The sequence below is a fragment of the Euleptes europaea genome, chromosome 12 (genome assembly GCF_029931775.1).
Source record: "Euleptes europaea isolate rEulEur1 chromosome 12, rEulEur1.hap1, whole genome shotgun sequence".
Classification (NCBI taxonomy): domain Eukaryota; kingdom Metazoa; phylum Chordata; class Lepidosauria; order Squamata; family Sphaerodactylidae; genus Euleptes; species Euleptes europaea.
The window spans coordinates 58,768,667-58,792,092 of NC_079323.1; the positions used below are offsets into that span (position 1 = coordinate 58,768,667).

Below are 23,426 nucleotides of genomic sequence, written 5' to 3' on the forward strand. Positions count from 1 at the left end.
AAAACCCTTTTAAAGCGATGTTTTTTTATAACGTTTTCAAACTCTTAACACATCGCTGGGAATACAAAGCGCGGTAACCCCCGTCATTCCCTACACGAACCGCGTCATCTCTTACGCTGTTACCGCACTAGGTATTCCCAGCAATGTCTCAAGGGTCTCATCAAACCTCAATCCTGCCCTGCTCCAGCCGATAGAGATCAGACCACCTGGAGAAAAGCGGCCGTTTTGGCGGTTGGACTCTGTAGAATTTGAAGCCCCGCCCCCCTCAGGCTCCGCCCCCAAAACCTCCGGCCAGTGGCGAAGAGGGACCTGGCCACCCGAGGAGCAGGCCTCGCCCGCCAGCCCCCGCCCCCTCGGAACAAGTCCGGGAAGAGGAGGCGCCTGGAGGCCCGGCTCGAGGGGTTTGTGGGGCCGCTTTGGCGGTTGGACTCTGTAGCATTTGAAGCCCCTCCCCGCCCCCCTCAGGCTCCGCCCCCAAAACCTCCCGCCAGTGGCGAAGAGGGACCTGGCCATCCGAGGAGCAGGACCCGTCCCGCCCCCTCGGAGCAAGTCCGGGAAGAGGAGGCGCCTCGAGGCCCGTCTCGAGGGGTTTATGGGGCTGCTTTGGCGGTTGGACTCTGTAGCATTTGAAGCCTCTCCCCGCCCCAAACCCCGCCCTCCTCAGGCTCCGCCCCCAAAACCTCCCGCCAGTGGCGAAGAGGGACCTGGCCACCCGAGGAGCAGGCCCCGCCCCGCCTCCGGGAAGAGGAGGCGCCTCGAGGCCCAGCTCGAGGGGTTTGTGGGGCCGCTTTGGCGGTTGGACTCTGTAGAATTTGAAGCCCCTCCCCGCCCCCCTCAGGCTCCGCCCCAAAACCTCCCGCCAGTGGCGAAGAGGGACCTGGCCACCCGAGGAGCAGCCCCGCCCCGCCCCGCCCCGCCCCGCCCCGCCCCGCCCCGCTCCGGGAAGAGGAGGCGCCTCGAGGCCCAGCTCGAGGGGTTTGTGGGGCCGCTTTGGCGGTTGGACTCAGTAGCATTTGAAGCCCCTCCCTGCCCCAAGCCCCGCCTTCCTCAGGCTCCACCCCCAAAACTTCCGGCCAATGGCGAAGAGGGACCTGGCCACCCGAGGAGCAGGCCTCGCCCTCCAGCCCCCGCCCCCTCGGAACAAGTCCGGGAAGAGGAGGCCCGGCTCGAGGGATTTGTGGGGCCACTTCGGCGGTTGGACTCTGTAGCATTTGAAGCCCCGCCCTCCTCAGGCTCCGCCCCCAAAACCGGCCAATGGCGAAGAGGGACCTGGCCACCCGAGGAGCGGGCCTCGCCCTCCAGGCTCCTCCCCCACCCCACCCCCTCGGAGCAAGTCCGGGAAGAGGAGGCGCCTCGAGGCCCGGCTCGAGGGGTTTGTGGGGCCGCTTTGCGGTTGGACTCTGTAGAATTTGAAGCCCCGCCCTCCTCAGGCTCCACCCCCAAAACCTCCGGCCAATGGCGAAGAGGGACCTGGCCACCCGAGGAGCAGGCCTCGCCCGCCCCTCGGAACAAGTCCGGGAAGAGGAGGCGCCTCGAGGGGTTTGTGGGGCCGCTTTGGCGGTTGGACTCTGTAGCATTTGAAGCCCCGCCTCAAGCTCCGCCCCCCTCAGGCTCCGCCCCCAAAACCTCCCGCCAATGGCGAAGAGGGACCTGGCCACCCGAGGAGCGGGCCTCGCCCGCCAGGCTCCTCCCCCGCCCCGCCCCCTCGGAGCAAGTCCGGGAAGAGGAGGCGCCTCGAGGGGCGTGTGGGGCCGGGCGGCCATGGCGGAGGGGAAGCGGCCGTTTCCGGCCGTCCCCTCAGAAGGCGCTTGACAGGACCCCCGAGTGGGGCGGCCATGCTGGGCCTGGGCCTCCCGCTGCTGCTCTTCCTGTCGAGGGGGCTGCTCGAGACGGCCGCGGCAGGTACGGAGGGGCGAGGCAGTTGGGGGGCCGGGGCCTGCCGGCGACCAGGAGGCCGCGGCGTCTGGGGCCGCTTATGCCCGGGAGGCCTGGCCTGGCCTTCGCCCCCCTCTCGATGCCCGTTTCCCCCCCTCCGAATGGACGGGGGGAAACGGGCATCGAGAGGGGGGCGAAGGCCAGGCCAGGCCTCCCGGGCATAAGCGGCCCATCTAAAAAAAAAGAAGTCCCGGGGCTTAACTGGCAGCTTCTCCTCGTCTCCGGGTGGGTTTGGATCCTGCAGGAGGGTCGCTGCCGTTGCCCAAGCCTTTGTTGTAGCAACTGCGGGCGGAACTGCAACCTGCACGCTTTTCTCCTCCACGGATGTACAATGCTGGCACAAAACTTCTTTACCTGTTGAACCGGTGTGTCGCTGTTAAAGGCACAGGAGCTTCGTTGGAGCAAAAAAAAAGTTGTCAAGCCGGAGAGAAGCGCACTCTAGCCAGGATCAGATGTGTTTGTGAACAGTTTTGCCTATTCAAAGTGCGAACAGTTTTGCCTATTCAAAGACTAAATGTAAACAATGGACCTGTGCTGCGTTAACCACAGTTATACCAAAAAAAACCAGCACGAGGGCTCTGCTTTTAAACATGAGGTTATATTCACCAATTACAAGTTGCAAGTTTCCCTTGTTACAAGTAGCACTAGGCACATTGAAACCAAAATAAAACCTTTAAACAAGATAATACAAAGTGTTCAGTCACACCATTCAATTTCAGAATCAGTTACTCAAGAGTAACGGACTCTTTTACAGCTTACACAAGTGTAAGCTGCTAGAGAGCCCAAATGAAATTCAAAAACAGACCAAGGTCTAAATCATGCTGTGGCTGTCTTCCTGCAGCCAAAGGTCAGGCCAAGGTGTAAATCACGCTGCGGCTGCCTTCTTGCAGCCAAAGGTCAGGGATTCTGTATGGCTTGTGAGCTTCGAAGTTCAAAACAAAAAGTCATACCAGAGTTCTCCCGGTCAAGAACACCGCAAATTAGAACAACGCAATGCTACTGAAAGCTGGTTCTGGGACTTTTGCCCTGATGAGTTCTAGTTTGGGCTGAGCCTTGTGGTCTGAATTCCCCCAGTGCCCAGGATTATGCATTGAATTAGAACACTGAATGCAATGAATTGGAAAACACACTTTCCCAGCCTTGACTAGGTGTGTGCATGGGCTTGGGTTGTGTAGTGTGTGGATGGTGGGATTTAGGTTCCCCACCTAAGAATGTTTGGGAGGAGTAGGAGGGGATAGCAAAGTTAGGAAAGGACCATGACTCAGTGAAGGTGGAGTGTCTTGCTTGCAGAAAGTCCCAGACTTAATCCCTCCAGTTAAAGGTTCTCGATTAGCAAGTTGGGGGAGGGAGCTTTCTTAGCCAGAGACCCTGAATAGCACAGTAGACAGACCTGTGGTTTGGTGTGATATAAAATTACATACATATTTGGTTATGTATGCTATGTTGACACTGGAACAAGGATAGAACATAGACTTTGACCTTGGATCCGTCTTTCAATTCTGCTAAAGAAGGACTATTTTATTGCCATCAAGACATCCGATTTATGGTGACCCCGTACTGTTTCCAAAGCAAGATACATTCAGATGTGGTTTGCTGTTGCCTGCCTCTAAATAGCAGCCATGGTCTTCCTTGGTGGTCTCTCATCCAAACAGGGGCAGACCCTGGTTAGCTTCTGAGGTCTGACAAAGTTGGGCTAGCCTGGCTAGAGCTAATACACTGTGGGAACTGTGAAGCCTCTAGACTAGAACATTCCCCAAAATTCTCTGCAACGCACAATGGTTCTTCAGCAGGGGATTTGAAAAGGCTTTGAACCTCACTACTAGGGTTGCCTAGGATATCTAGGTGCAGCCAGGAGAGATCCTGCAAGTACAACTGATCTCCAGACTACAGAGATCAGTTAACCTGGAGAAAATGGCTGCTCTGGAGAGTGGACTCTATGGCATTATATCCCACCACTGAGGTCCCTCTGCTCCCCAAACCGCACCCTCTTCTGGCTCCACCTCCAATCACCAGGAATTTCTCAACCCAGAATTGGCAACCTTAATATATGGAGTTCCATGAAGAATTTTTGTGGGTGTTAATGCATTTTGTAGCTTCCACATGCTGTTATTAGTGATAATAACAAATGCATTCAAAATGAATGGTTGGAATATATTAAGCTCTGCTCTAGTGTGAAGTTGCACATAAAGTGATCCCAAGTAGAGTAATACAGAGTTAATGGGAAAAGAAATGTGATATGTGGGCACTGGCGCTGGGCCATGTACAGAGCAGAGGGTTGCAGATTTGACTGTGTGACTTCAAGCATGTGAGGGCCATGAAGAGAAGAGAACAAAATCACAATTTTGTTTCTCTGTTAAGTAAACTCTGGTGTATTACTGTTTTGTTTAGCACAAGTTTTTTGTTCTCCTTTTTAGAGAGGATTTGCGGGATGTTGCAAAACTGGGAAAGGAAAGTCCCTTTGGCTATGCTAATATAAGCTGATTTTTTTATCATTACTCTAAAACCTATGGTTATTAACGACACCTCAGAGCAACAGAACAATTCCCAAAGTGCACAGCTGTGTGAAACAAATCTTGTTCTTGATCTGTTTAACACCAAAATGGGTTGGATGTTCTTCAGTAACTTAACACGCTCCTACATTTCGCTTTAAATTTTGATTATGTAGTCCATTTCAGGGGGTGAGTTAGCTATTTCACTGTTTTGTTCTTTTCAGAATGAATTTGGTAAAGTAGTGTATTCTAATTTTTTAAACTGCTGCACACAACTTGACTCATTCTCTAAAAAAATGGAAATTCTAATTTAAAAGGTGCTGCCTTAACTTTTGCGCTATGTGAGCTGTGACATTTTGAGTTTGTTTCCAGCCACAGTACAACTGCTCTTTTATCCCAGTTTTCATCCTCTTGATTGGGATTGCAATACTTACATGGAGTCAAGTGCTACTGAAATGGTACAAGAATGTGATTACATGTTGAAATTAATGAGATGGGATGTCTTTGGAAGGAATGGGTGTAACAGTCATTGCAGTTTGCCAAGAAACACGTAAACAGCTGAATGGTTGTGAGAGCACAAAATTGTCAGCATGAAACATCTGTGCTGCTCACTTGTCCCTGAAGGTTAAATCAGACTTTACTGAGTGCCACACTCCCCTTCCTTTCGTATCAGACATTAGGCCCTGCTATGATCATCCACAGGAGCCCCGTGGCGCAGAATGTTAAGCTGCAGTACTGCAGTCAAAAGCTCTGCTCACGACCTGAGTTCGATCCCGACGGAAGTCGGTTTCAGGTAGCTGGCTCAAGGTTGACTCAGCCTTCCATCCTTCCGAGGTCGGTCAAATGAGTACCCAGCTTGCTGGGGGTAAAGGAAAGGTGACTGGGGAAGGCACTGGCAAACCACCCTGTAAACAAAGTCTGCCTTGGAAACGTCAGGATGTGACGTCACCCCATGGGTCAGGAATGACCCGGTGCTTGCACAGGGGACCTTTACCTTTATGATCATCCACAGCCTCTCTCTACCTTTACCAATATCAGAAGCCAACCTGCCATTGCTGCTGTTAGCTTTATCTTCCATCCTGCATGTTGGAGGTATCTGTATGTGTGTTTAATATTTTTTTAACTTATTTTTACTGTAATTTGTGTTCTTTCTCTTCTCCTTAGAATCTTCTTTCCTTTTACCAGCACCACAGAATGTGTCAATTGTCTCATACAATTTTCAGAGTACATTAAAATGGTCTCCGGTTGTGGGGATCAATAACAGTGCAGTGTCATACAGAGTTGACTATCAACCGTAAGTAAACACTTCTTGCATTGTTCATTGTTGTAAGTAATCGTACATACATTTTTTTAAATACAGCATTGGTTTCACTGTCACACTATTTAATTGTGTTAATTCTAATAGAAAATCAGAATGGAAATGTGCAAGTGACAGTCTTTTCAGATTTATTCAGAAATGAAAAAGATCAATATTCTAGGGGTGTGGTTTAATAATGAAGGGGAAACTAATGTAATTCATTACCCCCCTCTCTGCTACTGCATTTCAGATTTCTAATTGTTACGCAAGTTTAGAAAAAGTGTTGCCTTAGGCTTTGATCATGGTGACTTGATAGGAGATTCTGCTGAAAACTGTAGGGCTTTCTTCTAAGTATGATTGCAATACTATGGTTTCTTATAGCACAGTCCTATGCCTATCTGCTCCAAGATAAATCCTGCAGTGTTAATCAGGGCTTACACCCAGATTAGAATGCATAGGATTTCAGTAACTTCACTAGACTGACATAACCGTCAGTCAGAAGCCATCGACAAGATCACTTCCCGACATCTTCTCTCCCACTCCAGATTGGCCCCTTGGTACACCAGGGAGCTGAGGGAGATGAAGTGGGAGCTTAGAGGACCAGAGCAGGCTTGGTGATGTACTCATGATAAAGCTGCAAGAACATCTTATAGGGCAGTTATGAGATCCTGTGAGATGGCAGTGAAGGCCACAAAGAAAGCTTACTATGTCACCTCCACTGCATCCACATGTTCTCACCTGGCACAATTGTTTAGGGCAGTTAGATCACTTATGTCCCTGTCAAGGGATTCTCAAAATATTAGTAATTCGGCTGTTAGCTGTGAGGCATTTATGAGCTTCTTTGCAGATAAAGTCTTGTTGCTTTGCCTTGACCACCCACCCTGCTAGTGTTAATATGGTGAGCAAAGTAGAGGCCCCTTGGCTGTCTTCGGGTCATGTATTAAATAAATTCAGATGGCTCAGGCAAATGTAGACAGGGTCCTGTCTGCTGTTAAACCAACCATTTGCCTCTTTAATCTGTGCCCGTCCCAGCTGGTTAAAGCTAGCGCAGGGCGAGTATGAACTTTCCTGGAAGATATTATATTGCCCTGAGTTCGCAGGACTTCCTGGGAATGTCGAAGGAGGCAATGGTGAAGCTGCTGTTAAAGAAACCATCACTAGGTCCTCTTGATCTGGCCAACTAGCCAGCTTGGTGTAGTGGAGGCCCAGATCACAAATATGGCTAAGACAGCATTTTCCCACCTCCTTGAAGGCTGACAGCTGACCTCTCACCTGTCCCACACTGATCCATGCAGTGGTCACCTCTAGACTGGACTACTGTAACTCATTCTATGCAGGGCTGCCCTTGAGGTTGCTCTGCGAACTGCAACTAGTCCAGAATACAGCAGCGTGGGTCCTTATGGGGATCCCATGGAGGGTGCACATACATCCTGTGCTCCACCAGCTGCACTAGCTCCAAATTAAGTACCAGATCATGTTCAGGGTTTTGGAACTCACCTTTAAATTCTTAAATGGTCTGGATCCATCGTATCTGTGGGACTGCCTCTTCTGGTATACCCCCCAGAGAGCATTACGCTCTTCTGGTAACAACTTCTTGGTGGACCCTGGCCCCAGAACCATCCAGCTCTCCTCAGCCAGGGGCAGGGCCTTTTCAGCTCTGGCCCCAGCCTGGTAGAACTCTCTGTCTACTAAGACCCATGCCCTGTGGGACTTAGTTCAGTTCCGCAGGGCCTGTAAGACAGATGTTCTTCCAGGTATATGGTTGAGGACAGTGACAGCTAAGTAGATTAGCTGGCCTACCTCCCTTCCTTTTCTTTCCTTTCTTACCCCCTTTCCCGTCCCATTTTCTTCTTCCTCTCTTTTCCCCTTGTTTTACTTTCCTCTTGTCTGTATTCCCTGGAGGACCTGTGAGTTTCTTGGTTGTTGGTCTCATGATTACCACCCTAAACTAACTTTACCATTGAGGACAATTCTGCCTATATGAGGTGGTCACATAGTTTTAGGATGCCATCTGCTAAGTTAAACTAGGATCTATGGTTTTAAACTGTATGTTTTGATTTTATACTTGTAACTTATTGTTGGAAGTACTTATCCTGTTTAGAGTTGGGCTGTTAGTCATATCATGGATACAAACGACTTCTGCTTTTCAGTCATATTTTAGCTTTGCTGCTAGAGATGATACAAGAGGAACTTGTACTTAGCAAAGCATTAGTGCAAATGGATTGCTTAACTAAATTATGTTGTGTGGTTTTGAGAGAAGCTGACATTATATATGTGAATAGAAGAAGAGTTGGTTTTTATAGGCTGACATTCTCTACCACTTAAGGAAGAATCAGCCTGGTTTCAATCACCTTCCCTTCCCCATAACAGACACCCTGTGAGGTAGGTGGTGTTGAGAGAGCTCTAGGAGAGCTGTGACTAGCCCAAGGCTGTATATGTAAATACCATCCCAATCTATAGTTGGTGCAAATCAAAGAAACTGCTTAAAGATCACTTATGTTACAGGAGGGCTTTTTTCTTCCTTGAGTGCTACAAATGCCTGCCTAGTTTTGATTATGCACATTGGGCATTGGCTTTTCCTGCCACTTCTACATAACGTAGCCCTCTCTCCCACTCTGCTCTTGAGTTCCTTAACAATTTCTGAAGAGTCTTGGTCTACTGGCCATTTGTAGCAGTTGGTGGGTCAATCCTTCCAACAAATTCGGGTGTTGCTGTAAGCCACTTCAGGCAGGACTCTGAAGAGGTTGTATACAAATTTCCTAAATAAAGAAATGAATAAATAGCCATGCAGTATTTGGCGGGTGTAGCAAGCAGGGGAAAGTGGACATGATCACCCCTTCTGCCTATTGTACTGGTGAGGCAAGGCTTCTTTTGCCAGTGGAACAGATTAATGGGATCCAACTCTTAGAGATAGGCCCTTCTAAATTAATGAGGCTTACTTCCCCAAGAAAAGGGTTCTAGTCACGTCCATATCAGTGGGATTTTACATATACCGTATATACTCGCGTATAAGCCGAGTTTTTCAGCCCAAAAAATGGGCTGAAAAAGCCGGCCTCGGCTTATACGCGGGTCAATACGGGGGGAGGGAGGGAGGAAGGAGGGAGGGGGGAAACTTACCGCTGTCGCCGCCGCCGGGCCCGTGCTGCTTCCTGCCGCCGGGAGCGGCCTGGGGCAGCCTCCTGCAGCCGCCATTTTTCACGGGCGGGAGGGGCCATGGGAAGCCTCCTGCAGCCGCAGGATGGCTGCCCAAGGCCCCCCCCCGCCCCCGTCGCCATTTTTCCCGGGCGGGAGGGGCCATGGGAAGCCTCCTGCAGCCGCAGCAAGGCTGCCCCGGCCCTTCCCGCCCCCCCCGCCATTTTTCCCAGGCGGGAGGGGCCTTGGGCAGCCTCCTGCAGCCGCAGGAAGGCTGCCCCGGCCCTTCCCGCCCCCCCGCCATTTTTCCCAGGCGGGAGGGGCCTTGGGCAGCCTCCTGCAGCCGCAGGAAGGCTGCTCTGGGTCCCCCTGGGCCTCGCCGCCACTTCCTCCCGCCGGGAGCGGCGGCCTGGGGCAGCCTCCTGCAGCCGCAGGAAGGCTGCCCAGGCCCCCCCGGGCCGCGCCGCCGCCGGACCCTCGCCGCTGGAGAGCCTTTCAGGTAAGCCTGCGGGGGGGGGAGGGGTTATAAGCCGACCCTCGGCTTATACGCGGGTGCCTAATTTTTCCCCATTTTTGGGGAGAAATTAGGCACCTCGGCTTATACACGGGTCGGCTTATACATGGGTATATACGGTACCTGGGCACACTCAGGCTCCTTATCTGGGGAAAACAGTAGTGCTTAAAAATGTAGCCCATCCACACTTTGTAAATTGATACCAGCATATGAAAGGAAAGACAGGAGAAGGTAATGTTTTTAATGGAGAATATCTGTCCACATGGTGTAGTATAATAACATCAAATTTTGGACACCAGTGCATGGGTACCACTGTGCAGAGTTCTACCCGTTTTTTCTGCCCGTCTCACAGAAAAATACTGCTAATGGAGCAGCATTTTAGGAATCATTTTGGTCTGTAGCAGGAGGGGAAGATGAAGAATTTTCACAGGATCCAAGCCAATGTATGATGAACATAAGACCCTTTAAATTTTTGATAGAGTTCCCCCCCCCATGATGGGACTATGGAACTACATCACACTGTGTGTTGCTTGCTCCTGCACACTATTTACTATATACAACTATCAAAAAGACAAGTTCTTTTTATCGCTGATGGAGAATGCATACACCTGTATTTTGGGGTTTGACTAGATATTTCACAAGACGTTTTTAATCAGTCATGCTAAAATAGAAGAATGAGCTAATCACTGACTGTTGTTTCTTCATATTATATTTCAGAACATCATTTGACTTCTGGATAGAAGTAAACTCCAAAAATATTACGAAGTCTGAATATGATTTCACAAATGATATCAAAGAACATGTTAAAGTAACTTTCCGTGTTAGGACTGAACAAGGAGAATTAAAATCTGACTGGGTAAAAACCTCTCCCTTTCGAGCAGGAGATCAAAGTATGTTTATTTGCTTCCATTTTTATACCTCTGGAAAATGTTTTAGTTTTATTTATGAAGGCAACCAAGGGTTGTGTAACTGGAATGAGCTTCATCCCCAACATGGTGCCTGGCTCCTGCAAAGTGTTTTTAGAAAGTAGATGGGGTGCTATGGAGCTTTTGCCCAGCAGGGCTTCAGTTTGGTGTGACAGTCAGGGGTTTTCTCAGCTCCCCGCCCACCCTGTCACACCTTTCAGTAGCAGTGACTGACAGCGCATTCCTGAACCTCCAGGCCGAAAGGCCTTAGGAGGCCAGGAAGGTTCTGCGCCGGTGTTTAGGGCCCCCGCACCGGCCTCCGGGCTACTTACACTGGCATTAGTGGCCTGAATACTGGTGTGAAGGCCCGGACGCTGGTCGCCAGTTGCTACCATGGCAGCGCCGCCCTGGGACGTTGACTGTTTTCCACCAGCGTCACGCCGGCGTAAAAGCCCACGCTGGCGTCCCAGGAGGCGTTCTGGTGTCCCGGGAGGCGTTTCTGGGGCAGGCTGGGGGGAGGAGCTGCCGTTAGACGTCTTCCTATCCCCTTTTGCCTCGTGAATGCCGTTCTCTCACACCGAATCTCAGGAATGTGCTGTGAGTTGATTTTAGTTAGTTGTGAGTGGCCTAGTAAGACGATGTTTACAGATAACTGTGCTGGATTAAGTACTGCTAATATAGAGGGAAACTGGGGTAGTAGAATAGGAATCTGAGTGACATCTACTATGTCTACCCTCCCCTTCCCCTGTAGTGGTTCATACCAACACCTTCCTTTCACAACACAAAAAGATAAGTTTTTGTCTTTTCTTTAGAAGGGCTCAATGCTTAGAGATTTGGTGGATAAGACAAAGAATGTAACAAGTTATTGGTTTTATAATTAAGAGAATGGTTTTATGGTTTTATATGTTTTATTGTTATATTGTAAATTTTAATTGTTGTAACCTGCCCTGAGTTTGGCCTTGGCTGGGGGAGGGTGGGCTAGAAATATGAAAAATAAATAAATACAGCAAGGGATAGCAAAACTCCACTTTAAACAGTTACAAATTCACACATCCACAGCTTTACGGAACTGACAGGCTATTTCGGTCAGAGAGAAAGATTGTATTGGGAATTCCTCCTTAAACCCAAGAATCTCACCCTACTGAAATAGGGTTAGTTTGTCTATTGGGGTATTTCCCTCATTCCCCTCATAAGCCCCATACCTGTTATTTCCCTAAGGTAAAACAGGATACCGGCTCTGTCCCTCTCTCATTATTGCCCCCGAGCCTTATGTACTTATGGTATTGATGTCTGAGTTCTTTTCCTTCACCAGGCGAAGCCTGACTACCTAACAAATCCACTGTTTGTTTTCATGGTTTCTCTGTTGCTTTCCAAGCCCTATCTGAGGAGATGACTGACTTTCCTTCCACTGAACTCTCCTCCTCCCCTTCCCAGGGGTTCTACAGACCCTCTGTGACTGATGCCACTATTTTAGTATCTGCCTACTCCCCCCCAGCCCCAGGTAGGGATTTGCTGGGATGCCTGGAGGACATCTAGAGGCTGTCTTCCTCAATTGGCTTTTGGGGATCTGATTGGTTGAGCTTAAAATGTTGCTTTGGCAACAGCTGCCACCACAGCACAAGGATCTTCATTGTGTGACACTGTGTGTGTGTGCAAGAAAATATTTTAAGGGCTTTTGATTAAACAGGATTTTTGCCTGAAATATTGAAGATTTACTATTAGAGTTTGTGTATAACCTCACTCCCTATCATTTTTTGTTGGCTCCAACTCCTGTGACAACTATTTTGTGGTTGTGTCTACCACTCTGTCAAAATTCCAAAGGTGCTCACAGGCTCAAAAAGGTTGGGGACCCTTGACATAGGCAATTATATACCATCTCTCTGCTATTATGGTTGTGTTGCTTTGTCCATACTTATGCATTGGCATTGACTTTATTCTTTTCTAGCACAAGACAGAATTTGGATGATGTTACAAAGTAGTTACATAGATCTCTGCAAGGAGAAAAAAACAATGGAAACTTTTTATCATTTGCCAATAATTTGAAGAATGCCCATCTTGTTGTATGTACTGTCAGGGAAGGGCAGTCAGGTTTCCCATTCCACTATTGCTGTTGTCCTGTCCTTTCAGATCTTTGTGAAGTTTTCTTCCAGAGACGTTTTGCATTGTGTCAGAGAACACTCAGTGAAAGTACCAGCAACTGCTGAAAGTGTGAACACAGATCAGTTGCTTCCAGTGGGTCTTCATTTCCTGAGACGTGTGATGCAAGTGGGGTCAGGGGTCACCTGACTTGACTTGAAGCCACACATATGACAGACACCATAGAGAAGCAGTATGGACCCCCCTATTTTGCTCTGGAGCACTGTAGAGCTTTCACCTTCCCTCTTATACTGTTTTTGTGAGCAGAAATGTTTGCAGGGGGCCGTTTGTCCCGCTAGCAGGGTCCACATGCCCACATGTCCTAACTCACATTGTACGTCTCATGTAATGAGGTCCTCTTCCCCCTCAGACCCTGCTGGGCTTGTTAGTGTGCATGTGGCCTTTGGAGTGAGTCTGTTCAAAATGAGCAGAAAACAAGTAGGGATCTGTGAAGACTTGTGAGGGAGCTGAAATCCTGTCTCCTCCCCCCCATCTGTTACTTGCTTTGCTTCTTCCATCCTCTCCCCTCTCCCATTTCTCTGCTACCAGTCCATGGCTCCTTCTCATGTCCTTGCTCCCTCTGCCTGTTGCCCCACTCCCCACCTGCTTTCCCATTATTGTTTATTTTCCCTGTGCTGTTTGCCCTGTTTTCTCATACCCTTCTCACTGTCTCTGGTCCCTTCCTTCCCTTTACCACCACTTCTTTTTCCTCCTTCTCATGGTGCTTGTTGGCCAGCACCGCTACCTTAATATTGGGCACTATTTTAAGTATGCCAGACCCAACAAATCCAAATGCTGTCTGAATTCAGCCCCCTTCCCGGATGTCTGCACATGTGCAGACATTGCTGTTTGTTACGACAAGTTTCTTAACCCCCATTTAAAATTGTATTATTTGACAAACCTAATGTTTCCTAGCCCTTCTGGCCCTGTTGCACGGACATTTTGATCAGCAGGGGTGCCATGCATATCTGTTAGCTATAAGGATGTGCTTAACTGTTTGTCTTTTTTCTTTTCAGCTATTTTAGGACCTCCAAGAGAAATAGATGCAACAGTGAAAGCGAATTCCATTCTTGTTAGCTATAAGGCTCCCTTTGATAATAACTCAACATTCTTTGCTTTTCTATATTCGATTTCTTACTGGGAGAAGTTAACAAATAAGGACCCGCCTCCACTTGACAAAATGGTAATGAGAGAATTTCTGGGAAAAGTTGACATACTGAAACATTCTTTACCCCCAGTGCTATTAATTTTCCTTCTGAATGTGCATCTGCATCAAATGTTAAATTATTTTGTTTATTTAACAAAAATAGTCGGCAGCATTTCACAAAATGCTATTGACTGTGAAAACCTGTGAAAACCTGCACTTTTCCTGCTGTTGAACTGACTGTCTTCTACAAATCTTCTGGTGTTTTTTTGTTTTTGTTTTTAGTTTTCACAACAGGAAGGATTTTTTAAAAGGATGGCGAGAGCCAGCTTGGTGTAATATTTAAGAGTTTTGGACTAGGATCTGAGCGACGCAGGTTCAGATCTCCATCCTGCCATGGACACTTGCTGGATGACCTTTGGCCGGTCACACACTCTTTGTTTAACCCACCTCACAGAGATGCTGTGAGAATAAAATGGAAAAGAAGAGAACATTGTGAGCCACTTTGGGTCCCCTTTGGGGAGAAATGTTAAATATTCATGAAGTCAGTAAAGATAACTAATGTCACTGAGGAGTTACAAACTGCCTGTAGAATTGATTTTTGTACAAGCAGATTGTCATACCAAGATGTGTGTCAGTAGCATGCACTGAACTCAGTCCCCAGGCAAGTTCTTCAGTTTTCATTTAGAAGTTTAACCTGAGTATATACACTGGACGGTCCAACAATTTGTGTACTGTTTCACTTATGTTTTTGGCAATAACTTGCATATTTACATCAAAAGAAATCTTTAAAAGAAGCATTTTTTTTCTTTTTATTTACAAGGCATCCTTAAGTGAAAGAAATGGCAGATTCTACTGGGGTTGGAGAAGGGTATGAGTTGCCAGGGTTGGTGCAAGATAGGTGGCATTTGTTTATATGAGATAGCTTTAAAAAGGTAAAGGTCCCCTGTGCCAGCACTGGGTCATTCCTGACCCATGGGGTGACGTCACATCCCAACGTTTACTAGGCAGACTTTGTTTACGGGGTGGTTTGCCAGTGCCTTCCCCAGTCATCTTCCCTTTACCCCCAGCAAGCTGGGTACTCATTTTACCGACCACGGAAGGATGGAAGGCTGAGTCAACCTTGATCCGGCTACCGGAAACCAACTTCCATTGGGATCGAACTCAGGTCATGAGCAGAACTTGAACTGCAGTACTGTTGCTTACCTGAGTAGCCAACAAAAGGAAAATAGTGCAGATGTGGGTGGGAACTTGAAAAACACACACCTTCCCCTTCAGATGGCACAAGAACTTGCTTGAATTGATGTCTTCCCCAAAAGATCATAGCAAAGCAGGTTTGGAAATGAGTATACAGAAGACATAGAAAGGACAACTGGATCATGACTAGATCACAAATGGATCATGACATTGTATGGATGCTCCAAAAATGCTCGTTAGAAAGTGAAAGTGTATAAAAATCTCCCTATGGAAGCATGTCATCTCTCAAGTGATTGATATAATTTGCTGGGATTATAGATTTTGACATTTTCTATGGAAGGAGAGTAATATGCAGTCATTTGTGGATAATAGTATATTGATTCATGAATTAATTGGTTAATTAACTAAAATTCTTTAACTAGTTGACAGCCTTCATTATTAATATATGTATTAAAATCATACTGTGACAAGACAGAGGTAGTTATTACAAAGTTTTGGAATGTAAAGTTGTGCAAATAACAAGAAATCACGGGAGAAATCCTGTGAATTCAGTAGAACAAAACTATTCTGGCTAAATGGCTTGTGGACTTCCAGTGTAAACTTACACACTGCTTCATGATCTATTTCAGGACTAAGCTGTGAAGTTCATTTTATATAGTAGAATTAAAGAACTGAAATGAATTTGGCTAAAATTGTTGCCACAAAGTAAATGGCACCTTATTTCTCTTTCCTCTGATTACCCAGGCGGTAGTGAATACGAGAAATACAAAATACAAACTTGCGAATCTGATGGAAATGACAGAGTATTGCTTTCATATACTAGCAATGCTTCCTGAAAAAGGTCTGCAGGAGCGACGTTTAAGTGACACTTACTGCAGAAAAACGTCTATCACTGGTATGTGTTTTTTAATTGCTGCATCATTGAACCAATGTGTCTTGAACTCATAGCTAAAACAATCTAGTTTAACTTACTTCCTGAAACTAAATTGACAAATATTAATAATCCAGATACCTTATTAAAGAATACTTTTCAGCAGCTAAGTAACTGCTTTGAGGACTGCTTCTAGCAATATAAAAATCCAAAAAGTAATGAGTATACCTGTGGGTGTAGAGCATTCTGTGCCTTTAACAAAACAAAAAAAATGAAATTCAAGATATAACATATTCTGATGAAATTTCAGATATGCATTTTCCTGAAGCTGAGGGATAGTTTGTGAATGGTTTTATTTATATTTGTGAACTTGTGCACAAAATATTTTACCAGCTATCAGTGTGGGGTAATGTGTTCAAGGAGAAAGGGCAGTAGAACTGGGTTGTGAGGAAGAACTAGAAGCACTGTCAAAAACAAACGCCTTGCATTCAGGCTATGGGAAGCCGTAAACTCCCTGTAGAGTTCATTACGTTATACATTTCCAAAAGAAAAGCACTTAACATGTATGAAAGTATGAAATCCATTTCAGTGACTGCACATATGTATTGCTCCATAGTGTTAATGAATCAGATTTTGTAACCAGTTGCTACTTTTCAGGACCTACAGTGAAATAGGTGTGAATGTTCTTGATGCCCACTACTACTGTATTTGCATTTTGTTTTTCACACTTTCTTTTCACAAAATGCTTTTCATGTAGAAAGTATGTATCCCTTAATCTTTAGTAGGATTTTCCATCAAATTTAAAATGTTTCGCTGTCTTTAAATATGGCTGAAAACTTGTTCTTAAAAAAACCCAAAACACTCTACCCTTTTTTCCTGCCAGTACCAAAATATATAGTACTTTGTTTTTCAGGGAGTTGGTGACTCTGCAGAATCTCAGTTCCATGACTATTAGGAAGCAGAACTTCTGCTTTATTTTCTCTTATTCTGCAGTTTGAAAATGTGGTGCGCGAGAGTAAAGTTTTGAAAATGTATCTGCATGATTATAGCTGCAATTAATAAATTCCTCTAGAGATTGTTATATATTTGAGTCTAGTATCATGAAAAGAAATCAGTTTTAACATTTAGCAATCTCCTTTACTCTTTCAGAGACAACAAAGATTTTATGGATCACATTGCCAATCATATCTGTAGTTGTTTTACTTGTTATAATATTTTTCTGCTTGACGATTATGCAGAAGCATCAAAATATAATTAAATCTCTTTGGCGACCTCCTCTTACAATACCGTCGCATTATGAAGAGGTATGTATATTTATAACGTCTATATATTTATAACAAGGATGGGTACAGTCAACTATAATTTTAATATGCATAGAGGTGTGTCATACGGTGCACTCATCTCTACAGCAAACTTCAGGCATTCTTGTACTTGGGAGACCACATCATTCAGCTGCCATGTAGCTGTTGCGGTGACTCAAATTTAAGCTTGTGGCACTCTCTTTCTAGACTGGCACCTGTTATGACAGCTTCAGCCAGTGCAATGTGGCCAGCAGCGTGTTGTCCAAGACCAGGGCCATGCTGTCCTCCTGCTTAAGTATGCTTGAGATTTGTCAGGGCTAAGCACCCTGTGCTGATGCAGGGAGAGGGATCCAGTGTCAATGGAAAATCAGCTTCAAATTGGCTAGATCATGATGTGTGAAAATTTCAGAATACCTGAATTGATTTTGGAATGTCCATTTTAAACAGGTTTCATTTATTTATTTAATATATTCAGCAATTTTCTCCCCAATGAGGATCCAAAGTGGCCTACAACATTCTCCTTTTCTCCATTTTATATGCAAAACTATTAGTTCAGCTGAGAGTGTGTGACTAGCCCCAGGTCACCTAGCAAATGTCCATGGCAGAATGGGAATTTTCACCTGAGCCTCCTAGATCCTAGTGTCGTGTTGGCGAACCTATGGCACGCGTGCCATTTTCGGCACGCGTAGCCCTCTCTGCCGGCACGCAGCTCTCTCCCTCTCTCTCAGCTGAGCTGCGGCCGGCACGAGAGAGGAGCACAGCGAGGGACCTCCCCACAAACGGCCGGGAGACAGGACGAGCGAGGGGGAGGCGAGGGGAGGCGGAGACACGCGCTGCCAGCTTCTGAGCGGCCCGCCGGCCAGCTGGGCATCGGACGAGCGCTGGCGGGGCAGAAGGCAAAGGTTCGGCCGCAGCTCATCTGTTTGTCGGCGCCGCTTGCCTCTCCAGCTCTGCCCTGCCCGCCCCCACTCTGCTGCTGTTCCCCACTGGCGGGGCTGGGTGCAGGGCCCACACACGGCCAGGCCCAGGGGTAGCTCGGGTTGTGCTCGGGCAGGGCTGCCAGCGGGGTCGCCTCCGTTGGGACGGCGCTGCCGTCGGGGGCCGCGGGGCCGGGCCCCCCGGGAGCAGCACTGGCGGTGCCGTGGATGGGGCGGGGCGCTCCTCTGCTTGTGGCAGCCGGAGCCTTTCTGCGTGGCGGCCGCACTGCGCTCCCTTCGGAGGGGGCGCCCTCTCCGATGCCTCCCTCCAGAGGCCAGGCCGGGTGCAGTGGAGGCGCCGCCAGCGGGCCAAGGAGCGCACCAGGCCCCAGGCTGCCGGCACACCCCCCCCCACTCGCCCTGCAGCGGCACGGGGAGGGGCGGGCCCGTCGCCTGGGCTGGAGCGAGGGCGGGGTTGTTGCCCCAGGGTCCACACCATCGGCCGCTTGCCTTGCCTGGCCCCCTGGCCCTTGCGATCGCCCCGCCCCCCGTCAGGGAGACGGACCACGCTGTCCCAGTCACGGGGCAGGCACCGCCTCCTCTCCCTGCCACCACCCCCAGCTGGGTTGCAGTGGGGGTGGGGCGGCGGGCCCCTGTGGCCCCGCGCTTGCTCCGCCCGGCCTCCCCGATGCTTCTGCATCTCCTGGGGGGGCTTGGAGCAGTTGGGGGTGGGGCCGGTCGACCGCCGACCAGCTGGGCTGCGGCGGGACAGGTGCTGCAGGCAGCCGGCGGTTTCGTGCCCGACCTACCCGGCTCCCCTGGACGCTGTCGTGTCTCCTGGGGGCTCTGGGCAGGCCGGGGGTTGGGGCAGTGGTGGGTCTTCCTGCTCCCCGGCGGCGGACAGCCCTGCGAGCGGGCGGGTGGGTGCCAGGATGCAGGGGAGTCCTGGTTTGGGCTGGGTCTTGGCAGCCCACCCAGGACACGCTTCTGGGGGGCAGCCATTCTCTGCCTGAGACCCTGGAGAGCTGCTGCCCGTCTGGGTGGACAGTACTGATGCACCAATGGGCTGGTTCAGGATAAGGCAGCCTCATGAGGAGGGGCTGTGGCTCCTGGGAAGAGCCTCTGCTTGGCATGCAGAGGATCCAGGATCAGTCCCCAGCCGCTGTAGTTAAAGGATCTCGGGTAGCAGGTGAGCCATGGCCCCTCCCCTGACTCTCCAGGGTGTTGGGCGGAACGTCTGCTTGGCATGCGGAGGGCATGCCAAGCCTGGAGCTGGGCTGAAGCCTCAGTGTTCAGGTTGAATTGCCGTGTTGGCACTTGGCGGTGGATGAGTGGGTTTTGGGTTGCAGTTTGGGCACTCGGTCTCTGGAAGGTTCGCCATCACTGTCCTAGTGTGACACTCCCAACTACTACACTATGCTGGCCTTGACCAAATAAACAGGATATAATGTGGAGCATGGATCAGAGAATGTAAAGCCACAGGTGTGCCTAGTTAATTTTAAATTTAATTTAAAAGCCAGTTCCCTCCATTTCCATTCATTGCACACAAAGCCAGGCCGGTATCACATTGGATGGAAAGTCATCATAACTATAGTGGAGCTGGCCTTTGTTTATAGGTCCTTTATTGTATAAGTTAAGAGGCAGGTCCTATGGATCAGTTCCACTAATAGTGGTATTTTTCTGTGGTGTAAGCCACCTTCCCTTGATACAAAAAGCTTTTCCACTGGTCGAAGAGGAAAGAACCACTATTAGTAAAACATTTATGGATCTAACCCCAAAATGTTTATAATATTAACCTACACACAGGTTTACTAGTATAGAGGTGTTCTACACATATCAGTGAAACGATCTAATGCTTCTGTTTCAGGACTTACAAAATCCTCATATGAATGTGGTTCAAGAATTTAAGAACTGTGCAGGAGAAGATCATTGGGACTCTGTGTCAGTTATTTCCAGTGTGGAACAAAACTCAACTATGACAAACAGCACTGACTGCAATAATCAGGAAGTTCACTTGCTAGAAACAGATCATTTTGCTCAGATTCAATGATGCTGAATCCAGCTGTGCAATTGTTGAATTACAGAATAAATTATTTGAGTGGCTTCAGTAAGAAGAGCCTGCACAGCATATTGAGACACTTCCATATATGTTGAACTATGAGTTGGAGGCACAACCTGTACAAGGATACCTTATTCCACTGATGGAGAAGTGTATTTTGCCTAAATATTATATTGTTAGTCAACTGAGATATAGACTAAAATAGGAAGTCAGTATACATTTCAACATTCTGAAACAATGTGAGACTCTGGAAATGCAGTAATATGTAAATTCAGGAGACAATCCTATCTTTTCCTACTGAAGGGACACAGTCTCCTAAGATTTTTGGGATCCAGTTAATTTTGAACTATAAATCTGTCAACATATGTTTAAGTTCTGGCTAGTCTGCAGTTTGCTAAACAGATCATACTGATCAGAGTGACAGCTAAGTCATGTGACTATGCTGGTCTGAGCCAGTTAGTACAGCCAGGAACGGGGATTTCCAGAGTGACTCATCTCAGGTGAACTGTGATTGGTCATGAATGTATATATAAGTCTGTGTATGGAATGTAGGTTTGTCTTGCTTGAAATATTGGAGCTGGCGAAGCACTTTGATGCTCAGAGCTGTGAAAGTTAACAGCGAAAGGACTCTGTATATATTGTAAATAAACTGTACATAGCAGAACTGTGTGGTGTGAAGTTGCTACCAGATAAACTCCTGAAGTCCAGACACGCTGCGCGCGACAAAACCCCCTCAATTTCCAGGTGTTCTACAGGTAGCGAGTGTATAGGCTTTGGGTTCACTGCTGTGAGGTAAGTTTTGTGGTGCACAAGGAGAGTGAGATTACTGCGGCTGAATTAATATATAAACAACTAAGATGATGAATTTATTTTTAGGTTTGTTTTAAAGGAACAAACCAGCAGCACAGGTCCCAAGGTAGACCAAGTAGAAACCTGGCTGAGACACAAAAATGTAAATGGTTATGACTTCATAGTGTAGCTACTTTTCTACAATGCTTTCAGGCACAAACAGATTTTTATTGATAAGCCACTCAGTTGGATCCTCTCTCTCACACAGGATTCCACCCACACCAGCCTGCCCTTTCCCCAGAGACTAAATTGTACAAGGTCTGTTCATCCCCAGAGACAGGCCTAACAATTGAGCACTCTCTTCTCCCCCAGAGATAGAGCTAAACCACTCTGCTGCACTACCAGGCAGAGCTACACTTCACTGTCCGCTATTTTTCCTGAGCTGTCACCGCTCTCTCCCTGAGGCAGAACCCAATTCTCTCCTGCTGTGCTTCCCTCCAAGATTCCATCCCCCTTCTGAAAAGTAATTGGGTGCCGGAGCAGCTCTCCTATGGGCTCATCTGAGTGGCTTGATTTACCCTTCAGGTGGCAGGAAAGCCTCCTGCCCATCACAACAGGTATCAGCATCTTCCAGTTACGCGATCTAATCCCATGGACTGAAGCTATTGGGGAAGGCAAACAGCCTTATCAGCTTTCTTTGGCCTTAAGTGCCATCCAGAAAAGATTTGAGTTGTTAATAAGGTGGTCTTTGAGACCTACAGGTGAAAGAGGGCCGGGTTAGTGTATCAACTAAAGGTGCATCTGAACTAAATTTAAGTTGCTACTGTCCATCTTTTAAAATATAGGCCTGTGTTTCTCTGTGAGGTCACCTGTGGTGGTCTTGCTGTACATTTCTTTCTTTGCTAGTGTAGGGAGGGTGAAGATTTATTTTGCTTTTATCTTGTAATTTTTACTGGCTGCTGAAATACCCACAAGCGTTTTTGTCTTGTGTGTGTTTTTAAACTATGTTCTGTGTTCTATTTGTTTTTAAAATCAGTTTAAAGCTGTACTAGCAGGGGGGAAAATAAGAGCTATCATTTCTTTGTATTTTAAAATTGCCTATATTAGGCTGAGTCCTGACCTGGATGGCTCAGGCTAGCCTGATCTCATCAATCTCAGAAGCTAAGCAGGGTCAGCCCTGATTAGTATTTGGATGGGAGACCACCAAGGAATACCAGGATTGCTGTGCAGAGGAAGGCACTGGCAAACCACCTCTGTTAAGTCTCCTGCCATGAAAACCCCAAAAGGGGTCGCCATAAGTCGGCTGCGACTTGACGGCACTTTACACACATATTAGGCTGAAGAGCAGATTGAATATTTTAAGTATTTTTATAACATCCGTAAATGACTGCTTGGGGGAGGGTGCTGATATTACAGAAGTTAGCAAATTTTCTAGGCAAAAAATTATTACTTGAAAGGTATCAACACAAATTTATTAAGACCATCAATTGCTGTCCTGCAATAATGTTGCCATAACTTGAATTTGTTTGGTTTTGTAGAATTGCTGTTGGTTTTTGTAAAACTATTGTGATTCTACTACATACATAAACAAATTACAACCAACTGAAATTAACCCAATATTCATTTTTTAAAACAATACATTACAAGTCTTTATTTGATTTCAATTACTTTACTGCGAACAACCAAGTTAGACCAAATTAAGTATTAGATTGAAGTGACAGTTTGATGGAAAAAACAGGTACAAAACAAGAGTGAGGTAACAGGACAACTCTCAGCTTAAGTATTTGCTTCATAGTTTATCCACTAAAGGCTCTGCAGCCAAAACTGGTTTTAAAAATCAACATCATAACTGTGGAAATGATGTATAGGAGATAGAAGACTCAGAAGAAGTCCTTGGTTAGGCCCCCTCAATGGTCAGCTCACCGGAGTCTTCATCATTCCCCTGTAATCTTCTCATGCCAGAGTATATTTCATGTGCTATTAAGTTACGCAAATCAAGCCAAGTTATTCAAGTTTGGGTGGCCACACAATAAAGTTACCTCTGGTTTATGACAGTGTATTATACATATTCGCATCACTGTAACTGGTACGAATAAAATTCTTAAATGATAATCCTGCAGCAAGAGATTATTTAAAAAAATAGTTTCTCCTTACTCATTTTGTTTAAAATCTAGTGTATCCTAAAGTTTATCCACATTTACACTCCTTCCTTGAACATCCAGAGCAGGAGATCCTGTGATTTGCACAATGAGCTCTCCTTTGCATATTTCGTAAATAGTGCCAATATCGAAGAGACCTTATATATATATGGGAATTCCCTCTTTCCTCCTTGGGATGTTGCCACTGAGCTTGAAGCCTGTTCACAGTATTGTCATGTGTAGAGGAGGGGCATAGGTGAACAGGCCTCTGAGAGAGAGAGTATTGATGAGGTTTTTGTGATTAACCCACCTGAATTTCATGCCTACATTCTGCTCAGGCATGTTAAGACTGTCCCTAACCTTGTCCCTTTACTACTTCAGACCTAAACGTATGTGCCTGTATACAGACTGATTTTTAAAGAAACCTTTTGTTAAATAAGCGTTCATACACATTTCAAGCCATGTTCAGTAGGCTTACTTTTTGGCAATAGTCCTAGTACTTGGGAAATTAGCACTAGGCAGAATTTTCAGATGTTATCAATTGTACTACCTTTTCAAAAAGCATATGAAACTGGATCTTCTTGGATGTCATGCATTATAAC

At 47.0% G+C, this 23,426-nt stretch overlaps 1 protein-coding gene across 1 annotated transcript; it reads left to right on the forward strand.

Moving 5' to 3' along the window:
* The first annotated feature begins 1,835 nt into the window (after nucleotides 1-1,835).
* Nucleotides 1,836-19,888, forward strand: IFNGR2 (interferon gamma receptor 2). The gene is made up of 7 exons (XM_056858216.1): nucleotides 1,836-1,902; nucleotides 5,589-5,718; nucleotides 10,085-10,257; nucleotides 13,425-13,591; nucleotides 15,494-15,644; nucleotides 16,770-16,924; nucleotides 19,706-19,888. The coding sequence occupies exons 1-7, from the start codon at nucleotides 1,836-1,838 to the stop codon at nucleotides 19,886-19,888; spliced, it is 1,026 nt and encodes a 341-aa protein (XP_056714194.1).
* The last annotated feature ends 3,538 nt before the right edge of the window (nucleotides 19,889-23,426 follow it).